Source organism: Erythranthe guttata, chromosome 2 (assembly GCF_056151865.1).
Source record: "Erythranthe guttata isolate IM_541 chromosome 2, IM_541, whole genome shotgun sequence".
NCBI lineage: Eukaryota > Viridiplantae > Streptophyta > Magnoliopsida > Lamiales > Phrymaceae > Erythranthe > Erythranthe guttata.
In genome coordinates this window covers 17,542,416-17,554,651 of record NC_142534.1, presented here as the reverse complement: position 1 = coordinate 17,554,651, position 12,236 = coordinate 17,542,416, and the positions used below count along the sequence as shown (strand labels likewise).

At 36.0% G+C, this 12,236-nt stretch overlaps 1 protein-coding gene across 4 annotated transcripts; it reads right to left on the bottom strand.

Annotated features, from left to right (window-relative positions):
• Positions 1-99: 99 nt before the first annotated feature.
• On the bottom strand, positions 100-11,527 carry LOC105963834 (RIC1-like guanyl-nucleotide exchange factor). 4 transcript variants are annotated; one of them, XM_088814740.1, is made up of 24 exons: positions 11,109-11,484; positions 10,884-10,991; positions 10,006-10,154; positions 8,810-8,891; positions 8,189-8,613; positions 7,055-7,487; positions 6,733-6,956; positions 6,078-6,273; positions 5,750-5,895; positions 5,495-5,669; positions 5,347-5,400; positions 4,813-4,992; positions 4,348-4,460; positions 3,404-3,580; positions 2,894-2,951; positions 2,272-2,331; positions 1,931-1,972; positions 1,698-1,828; positions 1,439-1,577; positions 1,244-1,321; positions 954-1,070; positions 801-863; positions 616-709; positions 100-492 (listed from the first exon to the last, which is right to left on the bottom strand). In XM_088814740.1, the coding sequence occupies exons 1-23, from the start codon at positions 11,253-11,255 to the stop codon at positions 623-625; spliced, it is 3,384 nt and encodes a 1,127-aa protein (XP_088670866.1). In that variant the 5' UTR covers positions 11,256-11,484; the 3' UTR covers positions 100-492; positions 616-622. The 4 variants fall into 4 exon arrangements, with proteins under 4 accessions (XP_088670866.1, XP_088670871.1, XP_012843764.1 ...); XM_088814745.1 differs by having other exon boundaries at positions 1,439-1,574; positions 11,109-11,482; XM_012988310.2 differs by having other exon boundaries at positions 100-709; positions 1,439-1,574; positions 11,109-11,527.
• Between the last annotated feature and the right edge of the window lie 709 nt (positions 11,528-12,236).

Genomic DNA, 12,236 nt, shown 5'->3' with positions numbered 1-12,236 from the left:
TGTTATTTATGATCAAAATCACGTTTAAAATAGAAACGGTATTATTAAAACTGAAACGACATTTAATTTCCTAGTCTCCTAGAGGGTAAAACCCAGCAATGTTCTCAACCATATCAATCATCTTTCTGTGAATAATTCTTAAAGTTTCTTACAATTTATTAAAAAGAAACAATTTTGAAGTAAATTATGTGCTCCGGTATCGGGCTACATATAACTTAGTGTATCATAAAGTCATCGATATTAAATATGGACCTTCATACGAATAGCCATCCACCCCTCTTCCTCTATTTATCTATCTATCTATCCCGGACTCTCCGGAAATGGAAAAGAAGATAATACTTACTCCCGAAAACAAAAGGAAAAAAACGAGAAAAAAAACTAGAACGTTTATTTTATGCACAAACACATGGTTCACTATTACTTCTGCAAGGCTATATTTCCTAAGGGTTTTACATGCTACCTTCATAAAGACTCTTGCTGCAATTTCAGTTTCTGGAGAATATTCATCTGTAAGCTCAAAAGGTTTTCCAGCTTGGTAATGAATAATTGAGAGACTTTTCGTGTTAAAAATTCTCAATTAAACCGATCAAATGGGGTTTCAAATAAACCAGTTACCTCTAGTTCATGATTCTTCCGCATCAACAGCAGACGAGAGCTTCTCGTCCAACTCCTCAATCATGTCATGGTATTCAGCAAAAGCTGGATGTGCCTTTAGATTGTATATACATCGCAAAAATGCAATGAGCTAGATATAAAATGTGATCCAACAAAAATGATTTTTACGAGAAAAAAATAAATACCTGCATGGTTATGTTGTAGGCTTTCCACAGTCGTAAATCGTGCCTAAACAAATCGAAAAGAACCTGAAAAGACGAGGTAAACGGATAATCATTAGTTAACCAACTCGAGAAAACAATGCAGAGCAGAAGTTTTAACAAGAATGTCAACTATACCTCAGAACGCCTCAATAATGTGGCCAAGACTACTATCCATTCTTTAAACTTGACTGAGCACATATGTGCCAGGAGGAATTCTGCGTCCAAACGACTTTGCAAAGTTCCCATATGAAGCTACATCGACAAGCAACAAATCGATGAATATTCAAAAATCGTTACATATTATATCCAATTAGATTTAAGCGGCTTGTTCAACCAACTCAGCTTAACTTCAAGAGTACAATCAAATGAAGCAGCACCTAAAACTAAACATCAAGCCCAAATGTGAACAACTCTAGATAGATTACCTTCTGTGCAATCATTTCAAGCCCTGAAGCAAAATTATCCAAACGAGCACTTCCATATCTTTCTTGTTGAAGATACTCCTGTAACAAAACAAAAAGAAAAGAAGATACTCATGTGACAAGTTCTGATACGCTTCTAAAGATAGAAGATGGACAAGAAAAAACTTTTCTGAATAACTAAAAGAGAGTGAATTATACCACTAGATCAAATTGTGTGCCTTTGACAAATGCAACAAGCTTTGAAAGCTCTTTTCCGGACATCAAATAGCTGGCATGGCTTTGTAAAATACTTTTAACAGAAGCAACATGTGCACTCTGCTCTTTGAATGAGGTGCTGCTATACATTCCAAGAAAATCAAAAAGTGTATAAGCTATCAAGACAGAGAAGTTGAATGATTGCAACTTGCGAAGAAGTCAATTAAGGCCTATAAAAAAATAACTCAAGGCCTGTGCTTACCTTTTTGCATCCTGTGGTTGCTTCCTAAAACTGGAAGGGAAAAGAAAATATCCCAAAAATCTTGGAGAATCTCTGTCAGAATCAGTATTTGTGGGTTCATATTCTCTGCCTGATCTTAGTAGAAACCTCACCTAAGAAAAAGAATTCAAGAAGAAAAGATTAAAAGATTAAAACATAAAAAGGAGAACGTCAAACATCCTCCAGAAAGTTACACAAGTAATGTGGACACATACCAGCTCTCCAGCCAGTTCGTATAAAGATTCATCAAGCGTAGCCTAAAAATTGAGAAGTCCTTGTCAGAATATAAAGCATTAAATGTAGATGTACTTGAGAAAAGATCGAACACTCGGGTATTATAATGAATAATACTTGAAATATCGGCCATTTGAACCAGATATTATAGGTAGTGTGTGCAATTACAACAAACAAAGTGTTGAGTTAGGGTTCTATAGTAACATTCTCGTTACAAAGAATAAAACCCTTTCAAGTTTCTTACGTATCTTTATTGGACCACAAATATGACTACATCTGCACGTGTCTATTCGTGAAGGAAGAGAAAGAAGCATGTAATCACCTGCAATAAACGCAAGGCAAAATATTGGCTCACAGCAGGACCCTCAAGCTTCGCAATGACCTGTGGCAACACAAATAAACAGGCTCGTAATCAGCATAGAAGGATAATTTTCACATGAAAAATGTTGCACGGAACTATCCTCACTTTCCCCACTCATACAGAAATATGAACATAATCAACATATATAGATAATCATTCTATGACACAATACCACAACAGAAGATCAACTACAAGCCAAACACATATGTGTATAATACATGCACATAACAACCAAGCAATATGCAAAATAATACGAATATGTTTCTGAGCACAGGAATGATCAAGTAATAAAGAACAAGATACATGCTATGTGAAGGCTACTACGTAAACTAAGAAGAAACTAATCATTTTTTTGTAACCGTTCATTTGATGACAACCATCATGTATGAACAGCAAGAAGTAGGTCTATTATACTGTTAATTATATTTGAGATTACAGGTCTACTTAATAATAAGAGATTTAAAAGCATGAAATCCCCTCCTATACAACCAACAAAAGAAAACAATAATAAGACAAGGTAATCAAAGTAAATAGTAGATGATAATGCTTAGAATATGTACATGGTAATGAAAATGGCACTTACAAGTATATAGCAGGCTGCAGTGCGGTACCATCTTCGTTGAAAGCATTCTTCAAACAACCTAAGCATCAAATATTTGATTCCTTAATTACAAAGTAAAGCAGGAAAGGTCACTTTGCAAAGGATAAAAAAATAGAGAAGACATGATTCATTTTCTAAGTTAGATTTTTATGATAGAACAAAGTAATATATAGGTGATAAGGTAGAAAAGAACTAATAACTCTTAAATTCAGAATACATGTACTCATTCTTTCGAGTGACGATGTTAATTGAAGTTGTTGGTTATTTGAAGACAAATGATGGGTTCAAAATACATGGACATAGGAAGTCATGTTGTTAATATCTAAGAGAGAATGGTTTACAGATTCGTGGTTTAAACATCTTTTGAAATTCCTCCATCTGAAATTTGATACGAAATATGGTAGTATATTATTGGGTAATCAAAATTAAAATTACTCATAGGCCTAGTTTCCAGTATTTGTAGAACAAAAGTAAGAAGATGAAATCCCGTACTCAGTTGATCTCCCAGCAGCAGAAAATAAATCTGCCCAATGTCGACCATCGGTTTTCCTCGCTACACTAACAACGACATCGTAATATTCAGGAAAGTATCTGATCAGATCACATGTCTTCTCCAAAAGGGATGTAGTATGATTGGCTCCTGCTGCCTGGTTTTTGCTTGAATTTTGGCTGTAAAAAATTGTTGGACATATTAAGCACATAAACTAGAAGTTAAGAGCATTTTATAATAGTCATACATCAACCCTAGAGCAAAGTGAATTTGACCAAAATTAATAACAAACATCCCCTCCAGCACCCTTATATTAGAGGAACAGCATATATGGCACAATATTGAATAGTGTTTATTTTTTCAAGGAGAATAGTTATTGGTTCCCCAATTCCCCTCCTGATGATTCAAACCCATGAAAAACTAGGTCATACCGTCATAGACTTCTCAAAAATGCAGAACTGTGATATGAAGATAAATTATGACCATTGTCTTTGCTCCTAATACCCAAAACGGCATATGTTATATTCAGTAGCAACGTTCATCCATACTCAATAACTTGACTCAACTTCAGTGGTCGAAAGGGTTGTTTGGTGTATAATTTGAGTGCATTATTTTTTTACAAAATGCTCAGACAACCATGAAATTAATTACAGATGATGCTTAAGTGGTTGGTGGATCCAGAGTCCCAAGACAATGAAATTCATTTGTAAATTGCTGGCCCTCAGAGAACTCTTACAACATCCAGGTTATGTACCAGGAAAGTAAAACGACCAAAATAAAATCATAAATAAACATTTCTTGAAATAATCGTTCAGTTGACCTTGAAAGTCAAATGAGATTCTCAATTCTGCTGTGGCAAAAGAAGTACCATTGAGTTCAGAATGGAGTGCCAATGTGCAATAGTAGATGAATTAACAAAATATTCCTAAACAGTAAACACAATTACCTGGAAATTTCAGCATCAAAAACTGTAAAAAGAAGCCATTCCAGACAATGAGAAAAATGTGGTTTCTCCGATGATAATTGTGCTAGGCGTAGAGCTTCTTCCCTCTTGTCCCGCTGCATGAAACGCAGGAATTACTTCAGTTTTTTTCATGTAAAATATTTTTCTATATTCCCTAACCAATAATAGAAAACACAAGTTAAACAGCCAAAGAAAAATTATCGATGGTGAAACATTCAATATCCAGCTCCTGCAACACCCCTTTTCTCCAACTTCACGACCCCCCACTCTTCCCTATCATATGTCGATCGGCTATTATAGATTATGACATTATGTGAGGCAACACGGAGAAGTGGGGAGAGCTAGTTTCGGAGAGGAATTATCCACTATTTTCAGTTTCACAACAAAGTGCTGTCACAGGATAACAAGACTAATTTTAGAAACATCCAAAAATGCACGGTTATGTACCTGAAGAAGATGACGAAGTAGACAATGTAATATGGTCTGTGCTTGAGGAGATGGCTCAAAACATGGGAACTCGGTACATGCTGAAAATGACATTCTCTGGGAAACACCAACTACTACACCAGCATTTGGAAGTAGACCGAGTGGGTATACCTCACGATCAAATTCCAGCTCCGGATCCAACTATCACATAAACAACATTACATAAACGAAATGAGATGATAAAGTGTTGACCTTAACAGCAGCATTAAGCCATGAACTATGCCTGCTAGTCTGCTACTCCATGTCTTTGATTACTCAATAAAATATAGTTGAACAATGAACATCAAATGACAACATAAAGAAACAAAATGAATGCACTCAACGTAAACTTAAGTGATATGTACAGTCGTAGATTCTCAAACATTTATTTTGCATGCTCTGTGTCAGACTACACAACTACACTACCAGCTTAGTACTTGTTGTCTAACACAGAGATCCACGTATCTCTAAAACATTTGATGCAAAGAGAGTCGAGTTCACAGTTTTATACAATACCTGCAAGAAGTCTTCCTGCTTAAAAGGATCAACACCTGGAGATGGATACCAAACCTGTAGAAGAGCTTCAACCAGTATTTATATCAGACATGTCGAGTAGAATGGACAATCTTCCATTAAGAGAGGTAATGGCTATGGAAACTGTTACCTGCATCCCTCTGTGGCCATAGTCTAGCCAGGAAACTTCCTCAATCAAGTTTGTTTTCTCTTCTGATTGACCGCAAGTAACCCAGAATAACTCTACAGAGTGAGTGAGCTCTATTTCCCGTCCATCATCCAAATCAAGCAGCGACAGTTCCCCATTCATCCGCAATATTAAACATCTAAAATCACATACAGCTAATCACCAGCCAAACCAGAAGTTCCTAAACTATAAATTAAGAATCTATAACTTAGCACGTACCTAGCAGGTTCTCGCGTTAATAAATCAGAAGACGACGAGATATCACTTCTTAATGTATATTCCCGTGGAAGCTGGTCAGGAATAAAATGCATTGCAGCTGGATGGCTCTTTGCGGTCATGATTGAAAGCTCTCGTACTGTAGAAAGCTGTTTGTCATTTTATCACTTAAAAAAGGCATGGAGAATAGTTAACTTTACTGCTATAATTTCATATCACAAGAATATTTAATTCAGTTGACATGGCTAGAACTAAAGTCTAGAACTATGTTGTATCATCCAACTGAATTCAAAAACTGTTCAAGCAACACCGCATCAAAGCTTTTCATTACCTGTAAATCTGGAGTACTAGATGGTGAAAGTTCGCCAGCTAATTTCACATGGTATATATGAACATCAAATGGGCGATAAGTAACAAGCAAATAGTCCTGATAAACATCCATGACCATTGGCTTTGTGAGCAATTGCTTCCGACAAAGTAGTGAACTTTGATCAAGGTGATATCTTGGGTAGAAAAGCAATTCATATCTGCAAAAACCAATACACAAACCAGGTGTCGGGACTCGGGATAGTAAATCAGTGATTTGTAGTAATTTACATGAAACTAACTGCAGCAATAGGTAGGCAAAAAAATACACACAGAAAGAAATTCACAATAAATATCTTACTCTATTCATTGTTCATTCTTGTATCCTTGTGACATGCATCAATCAACATATAACCATTTTCATTGAAAAACAATGAACCTAGTAAAAAGAACAAGCCCAGTGGGGAATATATCACAACAAAGTGTACCAAGAACACAACATGATGACAGGGCATCAGCCAAAACGTTAAGCAAGAAGCACGAGTGATAGATCAGATCCAAAGACATTTTATAAACACCTAAATTCATAGCAGTCAACAGACTAGCATTTGAAACAAACTAGGAAATTTGATTGCTAACATTTAGCTACATCTAAAAAATATGGCGGTTGATTTCCTTACGTGTTGGAAGAGTCCACATAGTTGCAAACAACAACAATTTTACCCAGCCATAACAAACCCTGGCACTGAATTTGTTGCTCCTGAGTAACATCTCCAAACACTCTCCATCGCTTTAGACGTATGTCGTACAAGATTAAACCATGGCGCCCGGCAACTGCCAGATACATTCCGTCCCTACTGGCAGCAACATGTAGAACAGGCCAGTTTTGAGAAATATAGGAGACCTGGTACATTACAGAGTCAATCAGAAGCAACATCTTATAATGAAGGGAAGAGAAACGGAAAGGGCAGCCAGTAATCAGAATTGTGTTTGATACATAACTGGAAGATTAAGATGCAAGATCTTAAGTTCATCAGTATCTTCTGACTGAACAATAAGCAAACGGTCTTCACCATAGATAACTTGGCGTGCATAGGTTGTACCAGAAACACCTCTATTGAGGCAGCATTTGCCAAAAGAAAAGGCAATAATTCTCTCTGAAGATCTTTCTTCAATAGCGTAAAGCCTATATCCATGTTCATCCCAGTGCATAAGCGAGGTGCCACCCATCATAGGCTCATACTTGAGATCCTGGTTCGGCTTAACCACAGGAGAAGAAACAGAGCTCAAACCTATCTGGCGGATTGTAGACATCAAGCGACAACCAGATATAGACCAAACAGTAAGCCCTCTTAACTTCCACCCAACTGCAAAAGAAGAGTTATCAGGTGTCCAAGCAATACATTTGACAGGACCAGTATCTTCCGCACAATATCTGCAAAAAAGAAATAGAGAAGGCATTAAGTCTTATTAGTTATAACTAGAAAGGGACAAATTTCTAAACCAATTGAAGTATACACACTGAAATATTGAAACGAATCTTGAAGAAATCGTAGCTATATATAATAATTATATACACATGTCGGGTTCACACTAACTCCAAGCAATTAATTAATAAAAAATGATGGCCATATCCCAAAAATATTTGTACTGTAAGTACGGGAGGTGTATATATCTCTCCAAGATCTTCAAAATGAAAGAAACCATACCAGTCTCTAAGTCCTTTCTCACTGTCAAGTAGTCCTATTTTAGATTAGTCAACTAGTTTTCACCAAAGCTAGCTATACTGAGAACAATATCCAGGAAATTGCTACTTGCTACATGTTATAGATTGTAATATATTACATACATAGCTAGGATGGATTAGCTTATATTTAGCGATATTGATTGATATAGTTTCATAGTTTAGCTTAAAGTTATCGATGTATTCCTTTATTCTCAATACAGCAGAATATGAATTCCCCATTCACTCTTTACACCATACAACATACCCATAGCAGCTATCTACATGGACATGGAGAAAGTGAAAAACATAGTCACTAAGCATCCACGAAAGGAACAGTAATAATATGCCATTGCCATCAACATGCACTATTATTTTCATTCAACAATCTTCATTGAATAAAAAAGACTTACCCCCAATCATGCAAAGATACAGAGCGCATAAAGGATGCAGAATCTGCAAGGTCATATAGCTCAACAGTGCCTTTCCGGGTTCCAACGGCAAGAATCTGTTGCTCTGGAGCCACCGATGCACATACAGCCTCCCCAGAGCCTAAACTCCTTTCAACTAAAATGGATTCGGCATGCTTTAGACCTCTCTTGCTCACAGAACACTGAATGAGTTCCCCATCAGAAAACAGCACAAATAATAGCCGTAATGTAATGGAAAACTCAAGATGGACAGCTGCACGACTCTGAGATACAACATGGTTCACATGATTGGACCCATCTACAGCTTGAACGCCAACAGATGGCAGACCATTGCCCAAGTGATGGGAGAGCTTATTAGCAATAATGGAGCTATTCGGCAATACAGCAGGGGAAAATGCCCCGCAAAACTGTGTAATGATCAGGAATGTTATTCACCTCACCAGTGGATCAATTCTCGTTAGAGTAAATAGTAAACTTTTTCAAGCATAAAACAAACAAGGAAAATAACCATCACTCATACGAAAAATATTTCAACATTCCAGCTATGTATCTGTTGGTATACATTTGAGAAAGTAAAGACATTCTTATTCCAAAAGCACATACCTCGCCCTTCCAAGAGATGTTATACAGTGATCCATCAGAGAGTCCAATAAGCATGTGTTTGCTATCACAAATAAAGTTGCTCCTGTCATCCGAACATGAATAATGATATTATACTGAGATCCAAAATCAAGGAAATCGAAGGTTCATATTCAGCTCAAAAGTCAAGCATGCTAGGTGCTTCTACCATACATGAGGAAAACACAAAATCAAGTGAGATGCACAATGAACAATCAAGTTAACAGTGGATGATCAACCTAATCATCTCACCAACTCTCCCCCCATCTCCAAGTCCATCAAACTCGGATCAGATGATAACTGGAAGAAAACGGAGTGAGGGCAGAGGTCATTAATGCAAAGAATCATCAAGAAGCTCTTGAAAAATACAGAATGAAGCTTATGGAAGTCGAATTAGTTTCCTCTTCTATAACAAAACTGATCAAAAGACACTCATAAAAGAGAATGTTAAAAATTGCGACTACTTCGCAATATTTGACATAAGTATATACTTATGGATGCTATTATCTTGATAGGAGTTACAGAAAAAAATCATCCTCTTATCAATGTTTTAGAACATCATTCCTTAAGTGTGCTTTCCTGCTGAACCACGACAAAGTAATTCAAACAGGAAAAAATTCCACTCAGATATCAGGTTTCTGACGAACTTTAGATTAACAGATTTGCTTTATTAAACAAAAGTTTGTCAATAAAACTTCTAGCGATTAATTTTTACTTTATTTTTTTAAAAGAAGAAGAAGAAGAAAGAAACTGTCTACATGAGATGACAAAAAAATCATATAGGATTGAGCGCAATATCTGCTCCCAGAGGAACACCATGATAAAAATTATTTACCGTAGCATTGCATTATAACTTTTATCAATGTGTGCCAGCAAATGGAAAAGCCTCCTAAAAGTAATATATGCAGGAACAATGAAATTATTTTATAGTACATAATAGCCTTACAGAAGCAAATACTGAAGCAACATCTCATTTCTCATTTACTTTATTATCCTATTTTATCCATGGGTGGGGCTTATGAAACAGTATTAGAATAAGAACGCAGTGACACAGTGGCAGAGAAATGAGAGATAGCTGCTGCCCTATACATATATATCTAGTAGGTAATAGATTTTTGAAGCCAGACAAAGGATATATGTTATGCAGGAAATGAAGTTTATTACATGATATAGATGCTTACACGGTCAAATTATTATTTGCAAAGGGTACTTGCTCTCCAAGGAGTAAAGATACATTCGCAAGAAATAAACCAGTTGGTTGCTTCCCGCCAATAAGTATTTTCTTTTCCGTGAATTGAACCTTATAAATATGCAGATAAAAGGACGATGTCTGCAAAAAGGGAGCAATATTAAATAACCAAAATTCAGAAAACAAGATTGAGTCGCTAGTTAAATTACATTCATCCTATACGTACAAGTTGTGAACTTATTGATAAAAAAATGGAGATGTCAGTTAAATATATGCTCCTAGATGAGTATGCAATCCAAAAAAAATTGGTGCCACCTCATTCACAGTTTGACTATCCAAGAAAAGCATTATCAAATGATATAAAGAAGAAATCATTTATAAACCACCATTTTTGGAGAAGGACTATCACCAAATGAGAGTAGTAACTAATGTAGCCAAAATAATCACACCACGACATCATTGTCAGTTATCTGACAAGATATTACCAACTACAGTGTCACACTACAAAACAGCAAATATAAAAAACACTATACAAAGAAATAGCGATCCCTCGTATAAAACATATGTGTTAACTGGCCGTCTATATAATTCATTTTCTCGCATTGTCTCCAAACAACATAAGTCTGCTAAGCACTAACACGGATGCATTTAATACAGTTCAATTATTTCTAACAAGTGACAGTACACGGTGCGTATTAAATCATGGGGTGCTAGCTTACAGATGATCTTAAAAAATTACAAAACCTTAACAATGTGCTGCTCTAATTTATTTATGCAACAGAAGCACAGCACAAATCACACATTTTACTTCGGGATCAGCACCTCCTATTGAGATGCCTACATTATATCCAACTAATTCAAAATACTTACAAGGATAGCAATAAGCTTCGTGTCCGGGCTCCAAATTGCCTGCAAATTCTCCCCTTCTCTGCGAATCGATTCCGCGTCTCTCTTGTACTTCCCCAATCTCACTCTATGCTGCGATTACAACAACCCGAGCTCAAAATTCCCAAATTCAAAAAATAAAGGAAACACTAAATTCAAAAAACTCAACCAACAAAATACAGAAACGACAATGCGTGTGACATTACATACTTGAGAAGAAGACCAGAGCTCGAGGTGAGTGGGGCAGACAACCAGGAGCAAGCGATTCACAACTTTGAGATACACGATCTGCTGCGTGGATGCGCAATTTGCCAACTCTAGCGGGATGACCTGCGGCCATCCGTATGCCATATACATATTCGAATATTCGTGTGTGTGTGTGAGAGAGCGAGAGAGAGGTTTTCAGAGAGAGAAATTCATGGAATCTGTGTTGAAGAGTAGAGAGAAACCTAGGGTTTCAGAAATTGGAACTGGATCATGAGATTTTTGTTCGAGAAGGTGAGTGATGCAACCATTTTTTTTTTTCAGCAGAGAAGAAGATCTGAGATTTTCACAGAACCAAGTCTCGAATTAATTTCTCTTCCAAAAAAAGAAAAAGAAAAAAAAAGGTCGAAATAATTTAATTGTACATTTACACCCTGTAATTACCGTATATATGATATTTAGCCCCTCAAATTTCTTTGGTGGACTGGTGCAACATTATTAGTTGGGCTATTAGGCCTACACACTGGACTAGTTCTTAATAAAGCTCCCTATTAAGCCCAACTCTTTAATTACAAAAAAAAAAAAAAAAAAAATCATCCAAAAAATAAAAATAACAATAGAAGAATATAAATAAATTAAAAAAATTATAAATTAGTTTAATGTAAGCAATTAATTAAGCTAAAATAGGTGAAAAAAATAAAAATATCCTTTAAATTAATTGGTATTCGACACGTAATACCAAATTGATAGTGAAAAGCTCATTCGTGTCCGGTTCGTTAATAGAATGTAGCAGGCCTGAAAACGTACTTTTGTTTTATATGTTATGAGATTCGGCTCGAACTCGAGTTCGATTCATTCTTAAAATTGACTGAAGCTTGCTCGAGGTTTGACTTGATTGCTTCTTCGATAAAAAAATTCGAACAAACTTGGACAAAAATGCGTTTGGATCGGTTCGTAGCTTTACGAGTCTACTTGCAATGACTTCTTATAGTCAGTCTACTGCAAATTTGCAAGGGAAATAAAATCTGGTATTTATATCAATTTTGGTAAAAAAGAAAAAGAAATTAAAAGTCTTCATTACTTTTCAACCTCTCTTTTTTCTAGATTAAGAATTTCATTCAAGAGTTGTGCTTT